We start from the raw sequence: 27617 nt of genomic DNA on the forward strand, positions 1-27617 counted from the left end.
TTCCAAAATGCAACAATGATCTGCTTCTCATTCTTGTTACCTTTTCTAAGAAACATATTCAATTACAAACAACACTCGACTTCTCTGTGGCTAATAGTTAACTGGTCTAAATGAGCGAGGGAGAAAGAAACACATGATTAGTGATGCAGATAATGAGCTGCTTTGGGGGGAGGGCATTCGATTGTTATTTGGTGAAATTAGCTTGCGGTCAGGACTATACATATAATGAATCATCTGATCTGCTTTAATGCAACAGGGCACACATGTATCCAGAGTGTTTACAAATATGGTGGTATAGCCATCATGGCAAGGCTGCTGAACACATTTCTGCATAGTGCTGAAAGTGGTGGAAGATCTGTTACCTCATTTGTAATGTGTACAAGTCCATTTGTATGTGCCAATAGATGCTAATTCTGAAGACATAGCAGCACAAGATGAACCATGGAATGGTAAAATAGCTGCATTTGTAAACTCACTCAAATGATTTTAATGTACTTAAAAGTCCCTCCCTGACATCTCGATACCCATCCCTTACCTTGGGTTTCTTGCGGAGGTTAGGGGAGAGTTTGAGGCTGGTGACATAGCCTCGATCATCGCCCACTATGATGATAGGATAGATGGGATTAAACTCAATGTGAGTCAGCTTGGTCTTCTTTTTGGCCACTACAGGCTGCTGGCAGATGGCCTCGTATTTGTTGATGCTGAGGTCAAAAACATGAACCTGAAAAAGATGAGTGATCAAAAGAATTAATGTGTTGTATAAGCTGTTTTTTTTAGTTCTTTTTACAAGACTGACCCTATAATTGAACTGACATTTCAGGAGTTTGGCGTTACTACTTAACACTGAGTGAGGATTGAAATAGAAGTCCAGTTAAAAGACTGAACAATTTTATTGACCACCATATTTAGGCTGGAGGGTGTACATCTGAAGACAGTAAGTAAGTAAAGGCTAAATCTGTTGTTACAGACTGCCTTTCCATATCTTTTGCCTGTGCTGTCCTTTATGTGAGAAGGAGAACAGTGGAGCACAAGCCTCTGCAGGGATGCAAGCCTGACCATCTGGTGCAAGGAGGGGTGTTCCCAGTAATTCAATGAGTGTGCACTTCTGTCCATATGTGCGTATGTATGTGTGCTTGTGTGTGCGTGTTTGGCAGCCCCAATACAAAATCACAGTCATCGTCATCCAAAAGAAACCAGATCACAGATATTCTTCTTTCAGCCTAAGTGCATTTAGACAATCTGTTGAACACAAATGAGCCCACTTCAAAGCACAGCCCACTCCTTTTACCAGAAAGATGACTGTGCCCAGGTCGCGAGGATTCACACTGTCTATGTGTACCAGCGCCACGGAAAGCATCGCAGTCATTGCTTGCAACCAATCATCATATTCTACCAGGGTATGACTTTCTGTAACCTCCATCACTACAGCCATTATCTGCTGCTTTTGATAAATAAGCACTAATGTAACATTAGTCATGACTGATTGCAGTAAACACTGACTATATTTGTCATTCACGCAAGAACTTGGAGCACAGAGACATTTTACTGTGTTGAAATGATTTCCTATAATGTATCAAGCATTTTTGTACATATTACATACATATTATGTCTTTTCAGTCATTTCCTTTTGTTATATTAGCTGAATTATTTAGTTTTTATTGTGTTTGGCTGATGTTTAAGTATAAGATCTAAAAATCCAGCATGAGCTGATGCAGGTATACCAACTGAAATATGTGGCAGTCCATGAGCAGAAGGTTAAGAAGAGCTGCACAGAAAGCAAATATGGATTTGGAGACTAATCACGGGGGGATACGCTTGGACCTCTCATTATTTCATTCTGACACTTTATTTCTTCAACAGTCGGCTCAGATGGAGAGGACAGAGACAACGAAGAGATATTTGTTTGCGGTGGCACAACTCAGTGTCATTCTTATACTTCAGCCGGCCTGGCAAGTCATTATCCTTATGAACACACGTATACATGCACGTAGACACACACGCACACACACACGTAGGCCATTGTGTCTCTGACATTTTGCAGTGTGGCAGCATCAGCAGCAGGCCAGGTCGTCATCAACAGTAAATACACGTCAAGCAGCGCACAGCTCATGCTGAGTCACTGAAGCTCTATCAGGCACTCGTCATCAAAAACGACAAATGTACTGCAAAGAATCTCCTCTCCTGGGGAAGATTATGCCGATTACCATCATGCACTGTGACCGCACCAGTGAAAGTGGGAATTCTGGCAATATTCTGTCAATCTTCAAAATCAGTGACAGTGACCAAATGTTCAGTCTTGCCTTGGCCATTTAATGGATGTAACTTCTGATATTTTATGGGTGACATTTACTCTACCTTAAAAAATTCCATTACAGTAAATACTAGTATACCTATTTATAATCACTAGCTAGTCTAAGCTATTTTTGCCAAAGCACATCGTTAAAATCTGACTGGAATGATAGCTCAATTTTGAGTTCTGCACATTGAGAAAAAATGGACCAGGCACACTGACCTTGATCCACTCCAATTTAATATTCTTGTCCTTCCTGCTGATTAGAAATGGGAGGATATTGTGCTTATAAAATGTATGCCAACTGATGAGATTTTAATGAGTTTTTTAATAGCTGCTGAAACTGCTTTTGATCCAGTCTGAGAGAATAAATTACCAGTTACAAAAAGAACTGAGACTCGATATGCTTTCTAGCAAAGTCATTTAATGAATTTTTTTTTTCTGTAGAAGATGTTTACACTTAACCAAACTGCTGGTTTTATTCTTGGCTTAAACATCAGCTCTATGCATTGTCAGTTAGTAATCTGTAATTTACCATAAAGGCCATGTTTGATCTGCAGTTGTGAATTTGTTATGAAATCTGATGTTTCCTCTCTCCCATATATCTTATCAAGACTGATGTGTTTGGCTGTGAAATAATTTGCATAATTGTGAGTATACGACAGTATGTATTGTGTCTGTGGTGAATCCTGGCATCGGAGAGGACAGTGTACACACACACACACACACACACACACACACACACGCACACGCTATCCCATAAGGTGTCTCTCAAATTGCTCGGCTCTCATTTCCTCTTTGTCACTCTCGCTTGACTTCACTTGGCACACTGGACAGGAAATGTGTCAGACACAACACACTGGACTTTTATAGCATGGTGCACACTGGTGCGAAGATGAACAGATGGGGACAGCTTGCAGCCATATTAAGAAAATATGTGGAGATAAGCAATACGGCATCCACTGAAATTACTTTTGGCTGGAATCAATAACTGGCAGGGCAGGTCAGGGGCAGGAAGCCGCCTTTGCTACAAGAAACTGTGTTTGAACAAACTCCATTGCCTGAGGCTGTGCATTAATCTGAGGCTTAATGAATATAGTAAGGGTTTAGTCAGCTAAATCCATAACTATATTATAAGGATAATAATGAAGTGGGTGGCAGGTGGTAGCTGTTGCAGCTTTTTGTGATTTCACATGTTTGGTGGAGATAATCATAGCCTTCAGACAAACATCCTATAGGCCCTCACATAGGACTGAGACTGGTTCTACAGTGAGCCTATATCACTTGAAGCTCTGAAAAAATCTTATATTTCATATGTTTTTGATTGAATATCTTGATGCAGATCATTAATAATGTGTCCCTTCTTCCAGTTCTAGGTAAAGGAAAACAACAACTTTTGAGTTTATTAGGTACACCGAGCTAAAACTAATATAATCTAATGCAACACACCTGCAATAAATCTTGAATGTGAGATACTTAATAAATCTTACCACAAACGACACACTACAGCTTGAACTGCAGTCTTCTAAAGGCCAAAACTGCTTAACTCCTCACTCAAACTGTGGCCTCCAAAATGTAAGGTTAGACTGACACTTACTGTTCCATCTGTTGTGACAGCAGCAAACACAGTGGAGGAGTATGGAGCCCAGGCAACATCACCAACAGCTGCATTCAGGTCAAAGGTGAACATTGGAGTGCTGGAAAAACACAGACATTGAAGGTCAGACAGGAAATGTTTCACTTTCCATTAGATTGCATGGAATGCTACATGCGTATTTTTAATATTTAACAGATTTCACATCCAAAATGAAAAAGAACTGGTACTCGTCATCTTAAGCTGGTGTTTTCTACAGAGTCTAGAGTCTGAGAAGCAGGTATAACTGTCATGTTTTCTCAGTTTATCTGATGCTGCATTATAACACACAATGTACACAACAGTGCATTATACTTCTATGGTTAAGGCTGATGCCTCATCACAGCCTGGCACTGAAAGGGGGTGGAGGTGAAACAGGAGTCATCTCCACACTATTTCCTCTCATTATTTACTTTTGAAACACCACTGGAAGTAAGATGAAGAAATGCAATATTTCTTAGAGCTGAAATCAGGCGCATAAAGGTCTTCTTCGAAAATTAATGAGGGAACGTGTGTGTGAGCGTGAGAGCCAAAGTTGAAGAAAACCTCCTGTGGTGGGCTTGTCTCAGCAGAGGGTGTATTGTGAGACACATCTCATTTACACCTGGCATTAAATGCAATCTGTATCAGAACATGTCATTTGGATAAGGAAAAATGCATGTCATGATCGGAATGTGATCGGCTCTGCCCGACCACATCTGGAGGTAATGTGGATAAATTCTGTTTGGATCAGGTGTAAACACTATCCGTAAAATGTGCTGGCATCCATACACAACAGAAGATTGATAGAGATAATTACTTTTGGCTCACATAACATATAAGTTGCTGTTCAAGTTTAGTGAGCGTGCAACTAAGAAGGATGAAAGAGACACAGTTCTGATTGCTGATTATACATCTATCCTGTGCCATTTTTATTCAGCAGAACTGTGTGAAAAATAAAATACAGGTGGGAAATGAATAATATACAGTAAGAAATAACTGTGTGCGACTGCGCAACTCATTGGACTCATCTGTGTAGCTGATCGGCTGTTAACAAGGCATATCATTTATTGAGTCACAGAGCAGCCATGCTGGTACTGCAACACACCAAGACAAACTGAAACAATATTAGTTATACAAAGAAAGGAAAAACTTAATGTATTCCATTACAAATTTACAAGATCGGAAAAATAATTAAGAATCTGTTGTAGAGAGCGTTTTACAAATTTTAAAAAGTTTCACCTAATGCAATAACTCGCAAAACTCTTTTGTGAGATTCTTTTAAGGAAGTCTGGAGCTGATATACTACCACCTTAAATTTCTTACTCAGGTTTTCCTCTGAATGACAGAGATCAGATCTCAATGAGGATGACAAGAACACATTAAAAATACCAGGTGTAAATACAAAGACAAGATCGTATTGTTTACTATCCAGATGAGGTTTCTGGATACAGATCCCTATTTAATACCAGGTATATAGTAAATGAGGTGTAAAAGGCCGAAACGCCCAGGAACAAACGAGGCAAACAAGTGAAGACGTGTCCCAACAAATAAGATCCTCTGGTGGTCGACTTCTAACCCAAGTCAAGTGAAGTACTGATGGACAGGGATTGTGTATCAGATAGCAGCTCAGTGAGGCTGAAAATACCGGTTATTTACATTTTTCTCTTTCTCAGAACATCCTACTTTAAATACAGAAGTATACTCACAAATATTGAGAATTTGGATAAGAGGTGAGGTATTTTCTGTGCAAAACCCTCACAAATTGCATGAACCTGAGCAAACAAACCAGAATGTACAGTCAGCTATGTACACTCTTGTTTTTTTCACATTTGTCCTTATTGATTTTGTGCAAGATGTTCCCCAAACTGTGCTCCCATGCTGCTGTGCCTGTTTGATAAATAACATGCATTCTGGTAGGTGTAGAATATGTCCAAAATTAGGCGTAAAAGGCCAATAAATCTGGCACAGAGTCTTTAAAGAGAGGGCTTTTTACGGCAGAAGGATACTGCGCACGTTGTAAATCCAGAGTTAGAGCTATTAGGATTCATAAATTATATCCAAGTTTATCACTTGGCTGAAGTGCAAATTTACCAAGCTAACTCTTTTGAGTGATTGATAGACTCGATGAAACAAACCCTTCAGCTCATTCAGGACTGAATATTGTCTGGCAGTTGTACAGGATACAGAGGATTAGACTCAGCCGTGCACCAAAAGTGGCAATTTTCAGTGTAAAGCTTTCACACACTTTTGAGCAGAGTGGTAGAGTTTGTGAAAAGTTATTTTACATTTTTTTTTTTTCCTTTGGGCTTTTTAGCCTTTATGATAGAGACAGGTGGAAGGCATGACAGGAAAGGGGGTAGAGAGAGAGGACGACATGCAGCAAGTGAGCTGCAGGTGGGAGTCAAACCTGCAGCCACTGCAGAGGGCTGATAGCCTCAATGTATGATGCGCACACCCTACCAACTGAGCTATAGGGGCACCCTTTGTGAAAAGTTATGTGATCCAGTCAGACGTTCTCCTGGAAACAATATGTCGTGTATCCAGGATGCTTTGGATCATTCTTGAAAACCCTGTCTCTCATAATGGGTGGATGATTACTATCATTAGTCAGTCAAGCTGCCTGTGCTGACAAGAAGTGGGAGGCACTGTGGGTTAGTCAAATAAGCAAGGAAAATTATGCAGGTTGCATGATGAATTTCAGAAGGTAATAAAGACTGAAGATATCTTTAATATTATGGAAAGATTATAGGACTGATGATTATCTTGTGCCTTCTTTGTTGAACAGACATAGACTTTTGATCACAGAGCATTAGTGATGACGAACCATGAAAATATAAATACAGAATAAAATTGCAGTTGCTATTCTGTAACTAACCACACATTTATTCATCTTTCATCTTCTTGAAAAATACTAAACCTAAAATATGAATTATATTTTAAGAAACAGTCCACTCACAAATGAAATAATGATAAATGCTGCAGCTGCTGGGAAGTTCTGAAATAAACAATACCCATTTGACTAATCATTTTTCACACACACACACACACACACACACACACACACACACACACACACACACACACACACACACACACACACACACACACACACACACACACACACACACACACACACACACACACACACACACACACATTGACATTGCCAATTCCATATGCACTGTAATTCTTGTCATTGCTTAACTCCCACTGCCAGCCATGTGTCAACTCCAGCACATGTGGAGTCATAAGCACCTTCTTTTCACCCAGCATTGAAGAGCGTCACAGGGAGACTGTAACACTTAGTATTTCAAGCTTTGCCCTGGAGATGTCACCATCCCCTTCAGATTCACTCCAGCCAACCAGTAGGAGTCACTGGTGCAGTAACAAGTACATGATCCTTCAACAGCTTCCCACCAGCCAACACTGCCTCTTGTATCTGATGGGACCCAAAGTTCAGCCAGCAGAGTCAGAGGTGGAAATCTATTCATGATGGTGGGAGAGTGCTCTTACTCAATAATAACAGCATCCTGTGCTATTTCTTCCAACATGTACCACAACATGTTTGTCACAGGCACAGTGTTTGTACTTCTCGGTATATCAAATGAAAATAATGTTGAACTGGAAAACTACACAGGAATGGAAATAACATCTGAAGATAAAGGAAAACAAAACTTAACAGTCTAAATGACAAACTTAGACAAAATATTATGAGAATTTTTATAGCTGTGATACAACGTAAAGTGTCGGGAGCAATTTCATATCTAGAGTAGCTGCAAGTGTGTGCTCTTTCACACTCATCAGTTGTCTTACTTGATGGTATGGTCCCAGATCTTGACGGTCCAGTCTGAACTGCAAGAGATGAAAACCTTTGGGTGGAAGTGGTTCCACTTCACAGCGTCCACTGCCATGCTGTGGGCATCATAGGTATCCAGGAACTGGCTTGAGTAGGTCTTGGAGCACTATGGAATAAAGGCAAATTTGGACCAAAGTTGATTGTGTGAAAGATTTTTCTTAGCATTTTACTATTTAACACAGTGTTGAGTGACTGGAAACATTCATTACATGATGGTGGCACCTGCTACTGTAACCAATATACTGAAGGATTAAATGTCCAGGGACTGCAGAACAGCTCATTGTATTGAATAAAACTATGTGTTTTGACCATACAGAGGCAGATATTGGGCAGTTTTGCATCACTATAAGTTTTCTCCTATTTCTCTCAGGTTGCACATTTTTCCTGACCCAAACAATAAACTGAAGGGCTTAAAACACTTTTCACTTATTCCTAAATAATAGCACACCAGTCTAGGAACTACTCATTAAAGTTTCTATGGTAACACTGTTCCTGCTCAACTTAATCAAATCTCGACTGTAATCCAAACTGTTATTGTTGTTGGGGTGAGTGTATTTATATAGTAAGTAAGTAGTAAGAATGTTCAAAGAAATCAGAGAAAAACCAGGCCTAACTAAACATCACCTCCAACACCTCAGAAGACATTATTTCACACTATTTTCACAAGCTGAGTAGTAGTCTTCATGACTAATAAACAAATGAAATGATGAGGACATGACTTGAGTTCAATTTGTAAACAAATATTTCTATGCAAGTCATTTTCTTGAGAATGCCTTATGTGTCTTGGCACAAGTAATTTTCCACTGACAGCTGAAAAGGTCTTGCTGTGACATTGCTGATTGGAGAGGGGCTAGAAGCCTAATATGCTTGACAGTTTTAATCCAAAGAAAGTAATGTAATCCACTGTGAATCAGTGTTTAATTACCCTATACATTTCTAAAGTTTGTCTGCAATTGATAAAATTGGGTTTACAAGAGCAGCACCGTAGCAGCAGAGTTAGATTGCACAGATAAATTAACTGGACAATCCAGGATAAAACAGCATGGCTTGTGGGGACAGCTGTTGCACTTTCAAGCTCTGACATTTTGATTGTTGACCCGCAGCTAGGTGAAAGATTCTTAATCTCTCCTCTCCAGGGGTTTCTATGCCGCTAAACCTTGAGGTGACAGACAGAACATATTTCATCTCACATACGGGGTGTGAGTCTGCCTATATGTCTGCAAGGAGGGTGATTTCATAAGAGTGCAACCAAGGTGTGTGTCCCCGGTATGCACTGTAGCAGAATCAGTCTGCTGCTTCACTTGTGACCTTATCTCAATCATGTTGCCAAGAACAATCTCCCCAAAATGCAATCAAAATGTTTCAAAAGTGTCTGGTTACAATTAGGTCCAATGTGTAAGATAATCAGGGATTTGCAAAGAGGTGCATTTCAAATTTTCTAAGTCAGGAATTCTAAGGTCGCAAAGATAATTCTTGTCTGAAGTGAGAAGAAATTGGTTTTACTGCTGATACAAGACAAGTGAATAGACACTAGTTAGTGTACTAAATACTGTTTATGCATCATATTCAGCATGACTACTTGATCTTTTGTAGTGTTGTTGAACAGCTGACAGTGAAGTTTTTCACTGGAGCTCAGGTATTAGCCTGGAGCGACACAGACCATACTTGCTGGCAGGTTAAATCAGCTTTTGGCTTTGGTCGTTTCAGGGTTGGATCCTCAGGGTCAAATGTCAATAATGATTAAAAGATAAAATAATGCAGCTTTGTCCTTAACAGTATCAGTGCATGAATTCACCTGCCAGTTTGTGTACTTAAATTAATGCATTTGCGTGTGCTCTTGCATGCATTACATTACTAGCAGCCTCAACTCCCGTCATCTCACTAATGAACAATATATTCTCTTTATGTTCATGTAAGATAGACTTCCCTCAAGCACTTGGTTTAATTTTATAAACATCAGGCACTTTCATGGGAGCTGCACTTTAATGTTATTAAATCAACAGAATGAGGGTAACTGCCAACAAATGAGACTTTTCTGAGTGTATTTCTGCCTACAGTAACAAGAACATGAGGAAGAAAAGCACAGAGAAGGTGGGAGACCGGCCAAAAACTACCATCTGTCTGATGTGGACAGAAAGAGCCTCTGCTCCTCTGCTTAAGGAGACTCATTAAACCCTTAACGTCAAGCCTGAGGGGCTCCCAACGGGTCACATGGACACACAGATGCACACACACACACACACACACACACACACACACACACACACACACACACACACACACACACACACACACACACACACACACACGCTATTAATGGCAACTTTCTCGCTTCTGTACCCTCCCGAGTGCAAGGCCAGCAGGATATGTGCGAGTGCACCACAAACAAAATAAGCTTGCGTTTTTCATGGAGACAGTGGAACGCCCCAAGATGATCCTAAAGTCATTTAGAGGTGGTACAGAAAGAAAACACATTTTAGAGATGAGGCTCTCCTGAATTTTTGGATTGATTTTCAAAAGTCATCCACCTAACTTTGTTTTGGTTCTACAGTTACCATGCCTTGTTGTCAAAACTGGTGAAAATATGTAACTTTGACTGTATTAATATTCTTTTCTTTGGTAAGACAGGTCAGGGGACACAACTCAGGAAAAGGTGCTCATACTAGTGGGAGTGCTATGCTAGCTAGCGGCAATTGGGTAGGTCTTGTGGACCCAGGTATACAGTGATGGTGGTTCACATGAAGCTGCCATTCAAACAAGTTGAGATAAAACTTAGATACAGATACAACGTAGATATTTGCTTGGGTGGGAGTAGGATTTAAAGGCAGCTTAAAGGTACATAAGGTCAGAGCTGGTGTCAAATGTCAGAGGACCCATTAGATTCAGGACGGCACAGCCTGATGGGCACTGCAGGGCCTAACGATAGGTCAAAACATCTTTCAGCATGAATACTGGGCTTCCATAGGAATGTTCATCCAACTTTTGGCAAATCATTTTATTGACTGGAAATATGTTAAAATTTCCAGTTTTGTTTTGTCTTTGTCTGTCTTTGACTAGCTCCTTTGTCAAAGGTCATTTGTATTCACTGTGGGTAGCACCACTTCTATGATACACAACTGATACAATGACATCAAATATTGGTGTTTGTTTGACATTGGCTCTGTTTTTAATTGATTTCTGTGGCATTGCCGACCAGAACAAACAAAAACATCAAATTATACTCAACATAACAGTTGGAGCATACTACTTAAAAAAGAAAGAATGAGGAGGACAGTGAATTAAGACAAGTGTTCAATTGACTAAAAACAAATTCATTATATATAGCGCACTATCAACATTAATACATGGTGTATGTAGTTAATAGTATGGAACTGGGACACATCTGTCTCAGTTCAGGATTATCTGAAGCAAGTTTCAAGACTACTGAGATGATCTAATACCCATCACCGACTGTGTGTTTAAAAATCTAAACATTTCTAGAATAATGCTAATTATACACAATTTGTGCTAAATTAAATGTTCTTTTAAAGTATGTAAACGAAGTGAATAATACAGTACCTTATTAATTCATGCTTTTTATGAAGTATTTTTTCCATTTTATGGGGTTATGTTTTTATCAGTTACACACACTGCATTGTAATGTACTACCTATAGATGCTTGTCCTGTAAACATCTACAGTAATAGATGATTACAGAACAGGATATAGACAAATCTGTGTATCATAGAGTTGTCTATATCATACAATCAGTACTGTGGCTAATGTGCAGCATCTTGATGTTATGGTGTCACAAGTTATACTGCGATTCCCTTCCCTACTGGACATTTGATGGCCTAAGTGAGTCACGTTAATACAATGTTTAAAGTACTTGTAGAAGTGGCCTATAGGTCACCCAGTCAAACCCAAAAAAGTGGAATCCTTGATACATACTTTGTGTAATTTGCCCTCCTCTGTACCAACTAGGAAGAGATAGTCGATCTGTTTATGGAAGTCGAATGATGTTCCACAGGCTGTGGACAAGAGGCATTGAGCACATAAATTAGACATGCACTATAATATACTATCAAATACTGTAGTACTTTTAGTACAGTACTGTAGTACAGTTTCAAAATGAAATATGTACATTCTTACACACATGTGCAAGATGCCATGCAGAGTATTGGAGACCTTACCGATGTTAGGCTGCTGTGCACCCTCTGGCCCCTCAGAGACAGCACCATTCAGTGACAGTGTGATAATGTCTGTAAAGACCAGCTCATTCTGCAAGCAAGCAAACACACTGTGATGAAGTCAGAGATATAGACATGCAAATTACACTGTAGATATACACACATGCAAATGAAAACTACCACACACATCACATGCAAATGTGAACAAAAACACAGGCACAAAGTGCTCACAAAATGCAAGTAATTAGCACTGAAAGTTGCATTATATTGCATTTGGCTGAGATAACACGAGAAGAGAGGAAATTACCTTTCATATTACCATATGAGAGTGCACGTTACTGAGAGAACGCATGTATGGGAATATAATTGCTTGGCTAACCTTGATAAGTGTCCAGGACACAACTCGGCCATCAGATGATACAGAATAGAAATTGTGGTTATTGTCCATGTCATCGTTCTGCCAGCGCACCTGAATTAAAATCAAGCAATAAATAAATCTTCTGAAAACAAGAATATAGTTGGTTTAAGTGCGTGACAAAATGTTTAATTTGCATGATCAAAATAACATCTGACAAGAAAGGAGAAGTGGTTAATGATAATTAATGGAGGGATTGACATCATAACTCAGCATTGCTGCAGGCTTGATCCTAGAGATTTTATCAAACCACTTCCACCCCCTAGTAAACTGGTCTGGGGGAGCTCTTAGAATGGCAAAACTTCGATTTAAACTCACAAATGGAGAATGGAAGTGAACACTGCCTGAACCCATCACCTCTATCATTGTCCCCTGCTCTCACCTGCCAGACTGGGTCAGTGTGCTTGCCGGTCTTGGCTGTACTTTTATACATAGGCTCCAGTCCATCCTCTTTCAAGTTGTAGACAGCCACACAGCCGTCATAGAAGCCAACTGCCACCAGGTAGGAATGCTGCTCATGGATGTCAAGGCACAGGATGCCAGAACTGGTGGGGTAGATGTACTCTGGGAAGGCAGAGTTCTTCAGTGAGTAGAAGACAAGCATGCCACGCCCCTGTTTACTGAAATTGTCTGACCAGGGGAGAGACAGAGGAGAGTGGATGTGAGGAAGCAAAAAAGATCAGGTCAAATACCACATACAGAAGGCAACAATTAAAAATTGGATCAAAATAGTTAAGATCAAATAGTAATGTTAACATAAATCTTCACCTATGAGCCCTCATTTTTATTCTGTGTACTTACATGATCCCATTCCCACAGCAAAAATATCCTGATATTTCTTATTCCTGTTGAATAAGAAATAAGAAATCCCTTCTTGTAACAGCAGAATGGGTGTACAAACACTGACATACAAGCACTGGTGGTTGGGGTATATAATCAGTTACATTACATCTCCCCAGAATAATAATAATTTTCAAGCAACGTCAGCAGAATCGATGGGCTAACCTACCAGCAGAGGGCAGTGACAGACAGTCTTTTGGCTTTGTCATATTGGAACTTCCACAAAGGGAGAAGAGTGCCTTCCTGGTCCCTGAACTCATCAGATGCATCCTCAAAGTATTTAAAATCTGAAAGGGCATGAAAGGAAGGCAAGGAGAAGAGAAGAGAAGAGAAGAGAAGAGAAGAGAAGAGAAGAGAAGAGAAGAGAAGAGAATGGAGCAACCTCAATATCAAGCAGGACTGTAGTTTCTTAACATATTTACTGGAACATACCTTGTGCTATGTCATCAAATGTATTCTGATTGACCATCCGTTCAAAGATCTTGGATGCCTTGGCCACTCTGGTGATATCATCATTCTATAACAGAGACATTATTATAGACTAACATAAGTACAGTATTACATTAGTATTATCAGAAGTCCTGGTCAAAAATTTGTCGTATGGCAATTTATGTTTGGCAATGGCATTACTATCAGATGTATTGCATCTTTGCATTATAAGATGCAAATACATACACAGGTACACAGATATTTAGGTAGGAAAGTTGGTGAGGTTTCAATTTACCTGAGTCTCCATTAGCATCATCTTCCTCTTGCTTTTGTCATTATCTTTCTTTGAAGGTACGGCTTTCTGCTTCTCTTTATTTTTTTCTTGTTTCTGCAACTCCTCCACATACGCGTCATAGATCTCCCACTGCAAAGAGAATAGAGTAATTATGGTCAGCCCATGACAGCACATATTGTACGTTCTAATGCTATGTGAAAACAAGCCTGGCCTAAACAAGCCAGGTAATCCAGAACCTGATTAGCAGTGGCAGAGAAGATGCTGCGTGGCGGAGGTTCAGTCTGGCAGCTTCTCTCCTAAAGGAAAATAAAAATGACTCCACTGAAACTCTTGATGCACTAGGCTATGAATATTTTATTATACACACATCAATATTATGTTTTTCATACCCTCCTATATTAAAACTATGCCTTTTTCAATGTTAATTATCACAATTAGTTTGTAAAAGCTATGTGTTGTGATAAGACATAACATGCTCCTTGATCAGGGGACAGGTTATTCTTCTTCCTACCCTCAGTGGGTTATTCAGGGTCTGGGAGGCCCTCTCACTGAAGTTGAACTGGTTAGTAAGTTTAGGCTCCTTCTTGTCAGTTTTGGAAGCAACACTGTCTGGTCTGTCCTCTTCTCCAGCTTCCTCCACTTCCCCTCCATCCTCTAGAGGTGTTGCCTGTGGAAATGTAGATCAACAGAACCTTGTCTCGCATTGTTTAAAATGGAGCAGACAGTCCAACACAAACCAGTGCTCTTATTTTAGTTCAACAAAACCTATTTTACCGGGGTTTCTGGTTTCTCCTCGTTAGGCTCTGCTCCCGTGTCGACTGTTGCAATCTCTGGACACATTAGAAATATCAACTTTCAAGTATAAAGTATCCATAAAATTGCCATAAAATTTGGCACATGTTGAAAGTGACACCTTGTGGCACCAAATATGCACTACACTAGAGAAAAAAAACATTACATGCCAGGACACACAATATGTAACATTGTTAGACTTGAATTGAAGTGTTTCTGTGATCTGTAAAATCACTGCAGTGTGTTTTAGTAACTACCCTCAGGGAGACCCTCCTTGGCCCTCAGCCTACGAGCCTCATCAGAGTCTTGATGCAAGAGGCTGCCCTCCAACACAAAGTGAACAGCCATCTGATCCACAACACTGGTAGGCTTGTAGGAACTTTCCTAGGAAACACAAGAGGCAATGATGTGAGGAATAGCAAGCAGAGGAACACATTCATTTTATTTGATTGTGGTTAGGAATGATGAAAATCTATGTTAATTAACAACTTACATGGTCTCAAACTAATTTTTGAAACAAAAAAGCACAAGAACATTGTTCTGGAATAGCTTACTTTCATCTTTTAAAGGTGAATACCTGACAGGTAAGCAAGAATGTCTCCCTTTCTCATGATTGTCTACAGTGACACAATTGTCTACAGTGAGCGATATGAAGTCATGAGCCTAGGTAGAACTTTTGTACCTTGAAGCTGTAGCGGACAATATTTTGGGGGGCATGTGGGTTGTTTGCAGTCAGGATCCTTGTGATTTCCTCTTTCAGCTCCTAATGATAACATTAAAGACAAAGCAGAGCATATATCAGCACAGATTACACATACCTGACTGATCTGGCAGAGACATTAACTGATTGCAAAAACAATGACCAAAAGATGATAATGAACTAGTTGGGGGGAAAAAAAGAATTGAGCAATAGCAGCAAAGGCTGGGCCAATTCCCTTGACAAAGCCCATGTGGATGCCTCAAACTTGAGCAATGAAACTCCCATCCGCTTACAGCCTCAGTGAGCTCCAGTTGATCTGAGGGCTTAATAAGCGCTTTCCCATGAGACCACTCATCCCATCCATCACCCGTATCCACACCCTCTTCATCATCCTGCAACGTTACATACAAAAGAGATTTATATCTTGGTTAAATTAAAAATTACATCACGTTGTGAAAGCACATGTGTTTCTCATAGTTCTTGCTCAACTGTCAGATGCCAAAAATCCAAACTATTGCGGATTTTTGTCACAGGTTAGTGAGCTGGAATTGGGCCTACCTTTTTCTTACTTGCGGCTTTGGTTGACTTAGCAGCAGGTACCTTCTGAACAATTGAGCCCTGTGTGAAAACAAATGAAAACCAACAACATGGTTAGCAGTTACATGATATTAGTATAAAGAACAACACTGCCCGTTTGCTTAACGTTAACTGTGGCAACTGCCTCTACTTTACACAGCTGCTGTGAGGTAGCTTTATCACTTTGCTAGCTAGTCAACATTAAGTCTAGCTAAACTAAACTGGCGTTTACCTTTCTCATAGATGCTGCAACGTTATTGTTAGCCACGGGCATTGTGGAAAAAAAAACAAACAAACAAAAAAAAACAAAGACTGGTTGAATTACTTAACCAACAATTTAGGTGTTTGGCCTGGTCAAAATGCAGCACAACAACACAAGGACAGACTTTTATATCGTTAAAAGTGAAATACAACTCGCTCCTCCAGGCCTGCCTGCTGCTGTATATTGGTTGCCAAGACGACCAGCCGTCTCTGTCGGTCACAAAGTGGGCAAAGATCCTCATCAAGTCAAGATAGTTCTCACCACTCGGAACTCACACGTCGGCTCCTCGAGCTAAATGTCCGTTTTTTTCCCCCCACACTTTGTTTATCGTGTCCTGAGGACATTTTGAAAGCCACCGATCACTAATGTTAACTTTTTAATATCCCTTTGTTCCTTGGCAAGCTGGTTGTAAGGAAAACAGTACGCTAGGAAAAATGTGTTATATCACGTTGAATTATACTGAAGGTAAAGGGAGTGACTGTATTTACCCTGAAACTATTATGGCACAAACAAATGTGAAATGACAGTAGACTGCGGTGGAAAAAAACAAACAAACAAGATTTCAATCGAAATATCCAGTATTTACACAAGTACAGTTGCTAATGTCTCTATTAGCTATTTAAATTCACCGTCAACACATGAATTTGGTTCACTACGCATTTCAATATGATCTCCTCTGTGATTGGACAGATTTGTTATGAATATTCTATTACCCCGGAAGTGGGGCGGTACTGCTGTTTTGCTGTCGAGTCACCTCTGTCAGGATGGAGGAAAACGAGGTGCTATCATGCTGAAAAACGAGGGATCCCGACAACTGAGCATCATAAACCGGGACAGTTAGACATAAGGCATCGTTTATCTTCACCGCCGTATCGTTTCTGTAACGCCTTGCCAAAATGATGGAAGAAATCGACCGGTTCCAAGTCCCTCCAGTCAACGGAGAGACACAGCCTTTGGTAAGAGACAAAAACACATCTTATGCAAATATTTTCTATTGAACGCAGACGGCAGAAAATTTTGTCTCGTTTGTGCGGTTTATCGCGACAGCTGTGTCACGTAATCTGCGTGCGAGAGCTAACCGATAGCAATCTATAGCTGCGGCATAAACTGGAGCCTTGGGAAGGGTGTAGATGGATTTTCTATAGATGAAAGGATAGCGGCTAACGTTATGTATTTCCCCACAGAATGATCCCATCAATAATACATATGATAATTAAATAATAAATGAGTCTTCACTTTATTGTATCATAGTGATTAAACTGCGCACTTGACAAAAACGTGATTTAAAAAAAAATCCACGTCAGTATGCGGTTGTTTACATCAATAGCTGACACAGCCCACTGTTTTTACATTTCGTCATTTGGTGACGTGTTATTTGGGTCTGAATGGCTGCATGAGCTGGGAGCCCAGATGATGGCGTGAACGGGGGTCTGACCAAACCTGATACTGCAGACTGCAGCCCTGATGATGGCTGGCCCGAGCAGGCCCATAGTAAGAGAAAAGCCTCTGCTTCCGTGATTTAGAATAGATAAACTCCAGCAGTAGCTAGGCATCACATGCATGTTTTCTGTGCTCCAGTCTCCATTGCACTGTTTAGGGTTAAAGTTTGGATTTCTCTGTATTTGAAATGGCATTATGATACAGGCCACACCTGCAAACTGGACACGATGAAATGATAAATCATGCCCACCAATGATCCACTGCTCTTATTCCCTACATTTCATTGGAGTTGATAGTACAGCTTATTGAGACCATTCGCCAGCTTTATTCTCCAGACTTCAAACAAAGCAGCCTGGAACAGCTGTCCCTTTTTTTAAGTGTTTGCCTCAGGGGTTTGGGCAAAAGCAGAGCTTCAAGTTCTCGCCTTCATTATCAGACCCATGCTTTCCCAGCCCGTCTACCCCTGAGGCTAAACTCCAGCAGAAGTCACAGAAAGAACATACTTTTTCTTTTTCATGCAGCAGCAATCGCCTCTCCCTATAAACGTTTGATGCTGTCATGTTTCATCCAGGGAGATTTCTGTTCTGAATCCAACATCAGAGAAACTTTAATTGCGGCTGCAGTGTCTCTGTGGTCAGCGTGTGTCCTAAACCTCTTGAACCCGTGCACTTTGTTCTCTATCAGCTCGTGTAATTATCATGCCCGACTCAAACAACACTGAACGTTCCCTCGTATCTTTTGCAGCCCCTGAAACAGACCCCCACATTGCGTTTACGCCATACCTGATTGTGTCAGGATCGCGGTTGCCGTGGCACACATGGCCGTGCATTTTAATGCTAATAACTTCATTGTGATTCCTAAACCGCATGAATGCGCTTGGCACCTGCCTCCTTGTTCAGAATGAATTATGAAACAGCTTTATATAAGATTGAGTTGATTGAATCACAGAGTTGCTGTCTTATCAGTCAGATGTGGAAAGCTTTAGATTGTGAATGTAAACTTGTAAAGTTTTTTTTTTAGTTTAACCTTTAACTGAAATTAGTTTCTGAATAAAACCCATTATTCCAATAACCTTTTACAGGCTGGCCCATCTTAAAGCACAGAGGCTTTTCAGAATGATTACTGTAGGCTAAACATACTACAGCCTATTGAGACTGCAGTCCAGTTGCTATTGTCATAAGGACAGCATGCAGCCGTTTTAATGGTCACCTGATATATCGGTCTGCACTGCTATTGGCCAGTGGGAGGCCATGATGTGTAATCCTACCAATCGCTTGGTGTCTGTGCTGTGTCAGCAACCTTGTGGCTCTTCATCATCAGAGGCAGTAAAGGAGTCACTAACAGAGGAACATATTGTGTGTATGTGTGTGCGCGTGTGTGTGACTGAGTGAGTGTAGGTTTATGTGAATGTATTTTGAAGGTCAGGGCCCCTGGCCATGCTTTAGTTTTAAATCATCAGAATCAATGTGTCACCTCATGGTGTCATAGGTCAGGCCTTAATCATTTGTTAGTGGCTGTCAGCACTCATATGTCGTTTTACAAGAGAGTTCAGCAAAGGAAGGCAGTAATATAGCAGAAGCATTTAAGGACTTATTTTGGAATGTATTTAGGTTTGGGAACTTTTCGTAGAGTTTTTTTTGGCCAAACTTCACACTGTTATAGTGGGTTTGTTACATTTTAAGCAGAGTTTTAACTTGTTTACTGTGGGCTACCTTGCTGACGGTAATTGTGCTGTTTTATGTGTAAGAAGTGGATTCTGTCACAGGCAGCTTAATACTGAATCCCTTTCATTATTCACTGCCAGCACTGCTGAAAAATGTTCAAAGGGTTTTTATTTGACAGAAAATATGACCCTACTTTGTCATAGTATCTTTCCATGATGGAAGGGAGATGTGAAAAACAACAATTAGAAAAGAAGAAAGGAGAAAGTCATGGAGCGGGTAAGCCCAGTGATCCAAGGGAAGGGCTTGTCACAGAACAGAAAGAGCTCATGTTTGCTTGTTACAGCGGCAATACCTCATCTGTACTAGTGTGTGTAACGTATTCACTGTTGCAGCTCTCATAAATTATTCCAGCCAAGTGAACAATGCTTCATGACCAGATGAGGATGAGACCATTGTATCCATCAAAGGTGTATTCAGCCATATTGGACCACAGCTTTAAAAAAAGACACGCCGTCATCAGCCTGTGGTTTATCACTAGTTCTTGTTCCTATTGAGAAATAGAAGGAGGTGATGTTTCTTTCCCAATAAGAGATGGATTGCTGTGATTGGCTGCTGATAAACATTAAAAGACAGCGTTAGCCTTTTGCTCGGATGACAATCACGTAACTTTGTGCTCTGAATCTCGCTCGTGCGTTCACTGGACGTCACGTGTCGACACGCGTCATGTTTTGCTTTGCTGTTTTACCACATTGTGTTGTTGGCAGCTTGTTTTTAAACGTGTTACATGAAAATCGATATGCAAAATGAGCTTCTCACCGTCCCTGCTAAATACTCATGAATTTTTTATGAGGTCCTGTGAGATTGGATAAGCTCTATTGGTTTCATGGTATTGGCCTAAATTCTTATAGTATTTCACAATAATACCATGAAAGGCTTTTGATGAAATGGATTCAGGCATATCTGTGTCTAGACCTATTTATTTTGTAATCCCCTCATGCAATCTTCAAAGACACTTTAGTTCTTATCATTTTTTTGTCATTAAGCTTTTATGAAGTATAAACACGCCGGGGCCTGTTAAGTGTGTTTTATTTTTCATTTTTAAAAGATATTTCTACATGCAGCATCCTGTCCCTCAGTACAAAGCAGTGGCCTATATGAATTTTCAACTTTAGCTGTAAAGTTCTGGGTTTCAGCTCCACTTATTTAATTGCTTGGAGTATCCTTTTAAATATAGCAGCCATTTCTCCGGTGAGAATACAGAGTTACTGGAAGCCTGGTAGCCTTCGTCCATGTGGCCTGCAAAGTCCCTCAGAGTGCAACAAGGGGAGGCCTGTCGGATCAACATAATGTGGAGCTCTGTCAGCAGAGCAGGCCAAGCACGGGCCCAGCTCCCCTCTCTCGTTCTGGGGAAACCATAGCTCCAACAGCAACCCCCTCTGTTCTCCCACGGCCTCCTCCCCATGCCGTCACTGCTCACACAAAAAAGAGACAGAGGCGGCGACATAGGCTGAACACTCGAGCTTATTGAGCTGCAAAGCAGGCAGCTATAGTAGCACATAGGCTTGGGAAATCTCAGCAGGGTATGTGACGCAAGCAGGTTGTAAAAGAGCTGATTTTTCGGTGGGGGTTAGCATGGTGATAACTCAGTGGGTCGCTCTCGGTACTGTGTTGATTGTGCCCTCAGGACTGTGTTCAATTTCAGGTGCCCAGTGGAAGTGTAGCGTGAGTTGATTGGAATTGTATTACTAGAAAACAGCTTGGGTTCAGGTTTAATCCCTGTCAGATAGTGAATTAGCAAACACTGCAGCCGTGACACAACAAGGATTATCTATGAAGAGACAGGACCCAGGGATCTATATGAGCCTGTGCTAAAGTGAGATGTCACATGTTATCAGTGTTGTTGGTTGCTTGCATCAAAGCTAACGTGCTCTGTGCTGCGCCTTTTTTCCCAGGACCCTGCAGCATCCTCCACCTCGGAGGCAGACCCCGACACCAAGGGAGAGACTGTGGCCATGAACTACAAGCCCTCACCTCTGCAAGTCCAGATAGGTATTACAAAGCAACAGAGTGCAAATCAATACACGACAAGGCTTCACTTCACTCTCTATAATTAAGCAAGTAAGCAGTAAAAAATAATGAAAAGCCCCTTCAGATTGCATATAAAAGCATGTAAGAAAAATGTCTGTGCACACTTGCCATAGGCTACCACAGTGTGCGTGTTTCCTAAACTCCGCTGTACAAGGTCAAAATAAGCACAAACATTCTGTTCAGCGTCAGTTCATAGCCAACTCAGTATGACATTCACCAGAAATGCTGTATGCCAGTGAAATCATATTCCCCAGCACTGCAATTTATCTCTGCTCTCAGCGGTGTCACAGCATTTCTGAGCTGCCTCTGTTATTGTGCCACCACAACACTGCGAAAGCCTTTGCCACACTCACAATTCCTCATTTTTATTTAGTCCTAAGGGCTCCATTTCAAAAAGCTTGCTGGAAAATATTGTTTCCCGAAACTCACCAGTCAATATTTCAAGAATATGCACTTTTTCTAAAGAAAACACAGTTAAATCGAAACGAAGGGACTTAAGATGAACTCATATTTCAGTAGCAGCCCCGAATGTTTTCACGCAGTATCTCAAGGAGACGAGCATTCAATTGTACAATTCCTATTGGAGTAAAAGGACATATTTTCATATCCATCCATACATATGCTAATGAAGACTCACTGACTAAATGCTGCAACAACATAAAAATAAGCACCACCGCTGGCAGAAACCATGTTGAATAATAAATAAATCTGCCACTGATGGTCATGAAGTTGAGGTTTATTGGTGCATTTCCTGATGACCTCACATCCTGTGGTTTCCCAGAGAAACAGAGGGACCTTGCCAGGAAGGGATCAGTGAAAAATGGCACCGTGGGAAGTCCTGTCAATCAACAGCCAAAGAAGAATGCCAGGACAAGGTAACAGCTTCCTCTGCCTGTGTCTGTCTCCGTCATGACCAGCTCGTCCACAAATGTCACACTTTGCATCGATTAGCACCTCGAGCAATATGTTTTTGTATCCCCTGCTCCACACTAAAATGCTGCCAGCCTGTGCGAGGTGTCGTCAGACTTCCTAATGTTGCAACAAGGCTTTTTAGAGAAGGGCCAATTGCATGTTTTTCGTCAATGTTAATGGTGATAACAGCGTCAGAGCACTGAGCAGAAACCCAGCACAACCCACAGTATTGACAACTGGCTCGTCAGTCTAATCCCGCTCTCTGGTGGATTAGTGGAAATATAAGAAAGGCTACCGACTGGTCTGGACCCGGAGTCTCTGAGGGGGGAAGATAATCTGGGAACAGCGGCAGTTCGAAGGCTGCAGATTAGCCCCAATTTTTTCTTTGCTGCCTGTGAAGCGAGCGCCATACTCGGGACAGCATCCTGTTTTGTGTGAAGCTGACTTGCATTTGTCTCTTGCACTCCCGACATGATTTACAATATTTGGAAGTGTTTTTGTGGGTGTTCCAGGAAGAATGCATTGAAACCACTTGGTGGAAAATGTACTTTTGTTGTGTCGAACGCTTTTTCAGATTTTGTCCTCTGCGTGTCTTCTTTGTGTTCTGTCTTGTTTTCTGTGCTCGTCCTCAGGTTGGTGGTGCCAAACAAAGGCTACTCCTCTTTAGACCAGAGCCCGGACGAGAAGCCCCTGGTGGCGCTGGACACTGACAGGTGTGTACATTATTTAGTTTCTTCATATCAAATTCTGTAATGCTAAAATATGACACAGTCAGAAGAGGAACTTCACAGGCTGACCTTTAAAGAAGAGGAAAAAGGAGAAATTGGCTAACTTGCTAGTTTTGTAGGGCTCACGCTGCCATGATGGCACATTAATCCACTGAGCAACTTGAGAGAGTTCTTAACAGAAGGGATCCTAAAAAAAGGGCAAAGCCTCTCCCAGGGCGCGGGATTAGAGGATAGCGGGGTGAGGATTTGGACAGGGAAAAGCGGCTCAGAGGGAGTGCTCGCTTCCACTCTGGACCAGCAGGTCTGCATTTGACACAGATGAGTCCCACCCTTTGTGCCCTCCGTATGCAGCGACATGAGGGAAACGCTCTCATGTGAAATGAGCTCGCTGGAAGCCAACCAAGCTTATAGCATGTATTGCATCATACACACCCTCTGACAGGCTTTCTGACTCACGGTCACACAGGACACCCATTTGTTTATTGTCCACACTTTAGGTTCACATGCGCAGCCTTCGCACAATGTCGCTCTGTCCTCCTCATGTACAGTGTATGAAAAGGCAGTTTACTCCTGTGGGAGGAAAAAGGCTGTCAACCCGCGAGCATTAGCATGATGTTACTATACTCGGGTGAGATTTAGTATAGAAAAGGCTTCTAGTGTCCTGTGTGTTGTTGAACTTGTGCTGCAGTGTGTCTGTTCATCCACTGTCATTATTAAAGATGATGATGTCATCAGGGTTATTACCTTCATCATTATTATTATCCAGAGGCTAAATAAACTTTAATTAAAAGAGGCTACACATTTTTCAAACTGGGACCAGAGAATTTGAAAGAGGCAGGCTTTTACTAGGCAGGACGCGAAGAACAAAAAAACATACAGAGTTGCATTATGGGAAATGTAGGATCTAGCATGTCTTTAATTTGACCCATACTTGGACTAAAAGTCAGGATATCTCAACCACTGCTGCTTTGATTTTATTGCTTTACAACCCCTTTAAACATTCCAACATCATTTAACCATCGTCTCAACCGTCGTCTTTTGAGACCGTCGTGTCTCACTGCTGATGTCTCCTGTCTTTCAGTGATGATGACTTCGACATGTCCAGATACTCCTCATCAGGATACTCCTCAGCCGAGGTGAGATGTCTGAGGGACCAGGTATCTATACACACATTATACTGTTTCACAGCGTCATTTGGTGAATCCACAAACATCACCACCTGATCACCCAGTTCCATTGTCACACCACCCACACCAGGTACATGTGCATCCATTGGAAAAAAAGTATACTGGCTCCTCCAAGCATTCATAGTCAGTCATGTGTAATGGTTTACCCATAACTCTCATCCAAAGTCCTGTTCATTTCCTCCTTCCTTCTTGCTTCACCCCGTTTCCACCAGTGTCCTGACTGCTCTGCTTTGCTGCCGTCCATGTCTGTAGAAGTTTATTGACTTGGATCACTATGTTCTTGAACATCGATACTTTTAAAACCAACATAGTGACTATTTTAAAGGCTATTCCTAGTTTAAGGATCTGTCCAGATTGTCCTGAAGCTTGGCTCACACTCTATCTCCTCTCTTTTGCTTCTACAGCAGATCAACCAGGACCTGAACATCCAGCTCCTGAAGGACGGATACCGGCTTGACGAGATCCCGGATGACGAGGACCTGGATCTGATCCCCCCCAAAGCAGTCAACCCCACTTGCATGTGCTGCCAGGCTGCTCCCTCCACAGCCTGTCAAATCCAGTAGCACCATTCCCCGTCTCCCCCTCCCCCAAAACATCTCCTGCCTGCCACCTGCACTGAGGCCAACTACTGACCAGAGTGGCAGCACAGGGGAAAAACTGGCAATGGCACAAAGGGAAAACAAGGGTTTAAGGCAAAAAAGAAGATATGGAGATAGGTGAAGTCTTGAGAAAAGAGTCAATATGTACAGTATCTGTGCACGTTCCTCCTATGGTAGGGTCTGTGCATCTTACTTCTGCATTGTTGGTTCAGCGAAGCACTCGACTGATGGCAGAAACTTTACCTCTAAGGAAAACATGTTACTTTTGCTTCTCCCTCTTTGGACTTCCATCTCATGCTTGTGGATATTTTGGTTTACAAGGACCGTGAAGGCACCGTTGTTGAAGAAGAGAAACAAAATGGGACGAAAGGATCTATTCGACCAAAATACCTGAAATAAGGACAAGGGGACATTACTGTGCATCATCCATGGATTTTACTTCTTCTGCTGGTCGATGTACAAGAAGAGATTTTGTGATGGCCGTTGTTTTCTCTCTTTCATTTCTTTCAGCCAGTTTGCTTCATCTCCCTGTGTATATGTGTCAAACATGACAAAGACATGCGTGTGTCTAATATATCCAGGAGAATAGTGCTAAACCATCAAGCTGCTGACAAAACACTTAATGCTTACGCTAAGACATCCAGTCCAGATCTTTACTTTAAAGTCTGTACGTAACACCAAGCTTGTACTGCTTGATCGTTTCACATTCAGTTAAAAGAAGCTGAAAACAAATAGGTTTGCATGTTGCCTGCTAACACTGTGTCCTAACGACCAGCCTGTGCAGATAATTTTTTACTGACCCCTGAACACATCCTTGTGCCGATGAGACATTATGTGAGGCGTGCTTTGAAAAACATAAGGTTAGTAATATTTAGGCTCACCCTCTGTAATATCAGTAGATATAGAAAAACAGTTAATGGAACAATGGCAGAACAGCTCACGAGTCAGTGTACTTCCTCTGTGTTTGTCTATGTTGGCCACTGATGTGAGTGGATGTTTAAGAGGATCACCACCAGTCAATGTGGCTACAAAGGAAGTCATAAATTTGAGGGAATAAATGAAATTAAAATGCTTAGAACTTGTGCAGATGCATAGGCAGTTGTGCAACTTTGGTCACGCCTGTTGCGGGCTCTGAAGAATGTTTGTAAAGTGATTCCATATCATCAGATAGAAATTAAATGGGATTTTTTTTGCTACTCACGGAAAGTATGAAATGCTTTCTTTTCTTTATAGTTTAGTTGTAAGTGTATTTGTTTTATATGGTTGTACATTCGTGCATATTGAGTTTTAATATAACCAATTTGTCTGATTTGGGGATGAGGACTGTATATGTAGCACCGGACACAGCTGTGTATTGTCACTGCTTTACGCCAATGGATGTTTGCCATGACGTTGAAAAGGAAGTAGTCCTTTCTGTCAGTAAGTACTGAACGCATACTGTTGATTTTTCATGTTTACGTCCATCTAAAGACGTCTATAGAGCTCTGCAGACTTCAGGTACTTTCTAGTTGAAGATAAAAAGAAGTCACCTGTGTGTGAATCTGCTCCGAAACAAATGACAGTGGAAGATCAGGCTGGGTTTCCCAAAAACACAGCAACAGTGAGAGGATTTTAAAAAGTAAAAGACTCCCTGATCATCCACATTTTGACTAGTGTGACACCTGAAAAACCTTTATTCTTAAAAATAGCTAGAAGCAAGGTACGCCCAGCTGATGGGAAAGGTAGCTGTGTGTGTATGTGTCAGAGGATTTGAGATCAGGATGTGGAGTTACCTCTGAAATACTGTGTGTGTCAACTCTGAACAATCTCACTTTGATTACAGTTGCAGACATGTTGCGGAGTTTTTGGGAAACTTTGCATTAATCTTTTATAATTGGTGTGTGTTGAGTTAGATACAGTGTGTGTTGTATGACTTCAAATGACTCTTAAGAGTTTTCTTGTTTGCAGAGCATACTGTACGTCTGTAAGTACTGTATGTGGAGAGTAGACAGAGCTAAAACCTACGACTAAGAAAACAAAATCTCATTTCCATCTATTAACCTGGAAGAGGGCATCTCCTCTCTCCTTTCACTGGCATACCTGATTAACAGCCTCAGTGTTTCTACAGAATCTGAGTCACAAAATAAGCATAACAAACATTTCATTTGAAAATAAGGTGCCATGTGTGTAAATAATTAAGCGACTCGCATTAAGTAGAAAAAAGACCTGAGCAGTACAGTAGGTCAGGTAATATGTCACTAAAGCTGCATCTAGCTGAGGTGTGTGTAGGACCTGTAGCTGTGTACAGTTAACATTGATCCTGAGGGATTGACTGTGTGGTTGACTATGGTGCTGATTTCTTTCTCTTTTTTTTTCTTTTTCTATCATCATCATCCTCCTAATAGATTCACCGGCCGTCTTCTATTGAGTGCACTACTTCTGGCCAATGTCGTCTCACTTGGGGAGTCTAAAGTAATGCATTGTAACACAAGTTATTTATTTGCAGATGTGCGTTTTTAATTTATTTTTCAAGAATGGAAAATAATGCAGGCAGATGCTTTTTGTTTGTCAGGTGCGTATTATGATGATTGTGACCTGGTTCCATTTAGATTTTAACAGTGTTAAAAGTTCTGTGTATAGTGCAACATATCAGAAAATAAATATTAGATATCTGAAGTTGGATAGTGCCACGTGTTTCTGTCATTTGTAACGGTGCTTTTTTTTTTTCTTAAAACAGACTTTTCTTTTTTAAACATTGTGTTACAGAATTTTAAACTTCCAT

The 27617-nt window shown here is 41.0% G+C and overlaps 2 protein-coding genes across 2 annotated transcripts in view; one reads left to right on the forward strand and one right to left on the reverse strand.

Annotated features, from left to right (window-relative positions):
• The window catches only part of dnai1.2 (dynein, axonemal, intermediate chain 1, paralog 2), a 30604-nt gene extending 14182 nt beyond the window's left edge, over nucleotides 1-16422 (reverse strand). Inside the window, exons 1-19 of the mRNA XM_070959254.1 lie at nucleotides 16209-16422; nucleotides 15959-16018; nucleotides 15694-15792; nucleotides 15383-15463; nucleotides 14958-15084; nucleotides 14683-14738; nucleotides 14420-14575; nucleotides 14145-14204; nucleotides 13909-14037; nucleotides 13617-13701; nucleotides 13354-13471; nucleotides 13146-13189; nucleotides 12727-12974; nucleotides 12309-12398; nucleotides 11933-12020; nucleotides 11691-11770; nucleotides 7719-7867; nucleotides 3888-3987; nucleotides 536-721 (exon numbers count right to left, since the gene is read on the reverse strand). Coding sequence (XP_070815355.1) covers nucleotides 536-721; nucleotides 3888-3987; nucleotides 7719-7867; nucleotides 11691-11770; nucleotides 11933-12020; nucleotides 12309-12398; nucleotides 12727-12974; nucleotides 13146-13189; nucleotides 13354-13471; nucleotides 13617-13701; nucleotides 13909-14037; nucleotides 14145-14204; nucleotides 14420-14575; nucleotides 14683-14738; nucleotides 14958-15084; nucleotides 15383-15463; nucleotides 15694-15792; nucleotides 15959-16018; nucleotides 16209-16250 — 1998 coding nt within the window. The 5' untranslated portion in view covers nucleotides 16251-16422. The remainder of the gene's footprint in view (nucleotides 1-535; nucleotides 722-3887; nucleotides 3988-7718; nucleotides 7868-11690; nucleotides 11771-11932; nucleotides 12021-12308; nucleotides 12399-12726; nucleotides 12975-13145; nucleotides 13190-13353; nucleotides 13472-13616; nucleotides 13702-13908; nucleotides 14038-14144; nucleotides 14205-14419; nucleotides 14576-14682; nucleotides 14739-14957; nucleotides 15085-15382; nucleotides 15464-15693; nucleotides 15793-15958; nucleotides 16019-16208) is intronic.
• Nucleotides 16423-16960: 538 nt separating this feature from the next.
• On the forward strand, nucleotides 16961-27511 carry fam219aa (family with sequence similarity 219 member Aa). Its single transcript, XM_070958796.1, has 6 exons — nucleotides 16961-17194; nucleotides 21295-21391; nucleotides 22212-22305; nucleotides 22975-23055; nucleotides 24152-24206; nucleotides 24662-27511. Exons 1-6 carry the CDS (start codon nucleotides 17135-17137, stop codon nucleotides 24818-24820), a joined length of 546 nt encoding a protein of 181 aa, XP_070814897.1. The 5' UTR covers nucleotides 16961-17134; the 3' UTR covers nucleotides 24821-27511.
• The last annotated feature ends 106 nt before the right edge of the window (nucleotides 27512-27617 follow it).

Source organism: Chaetodon trifascialis, chromosome 3 (genome assembly GCF_039877785.1).
Source record: "Chaetodon trifascialis isolate fChaTrf1 chromosome 3, fChaTrf1.hap1, whole genome shotgun sequence".
In the NCBI taxonomy this organism is placed as follows: domain Eukaryota; kingdom Metazoa; phylum Chordata; class Actinopteri; order Chaetodontiformes; family Chaetodontidae; genus Chaetodon; species Chaetodon trifascialis.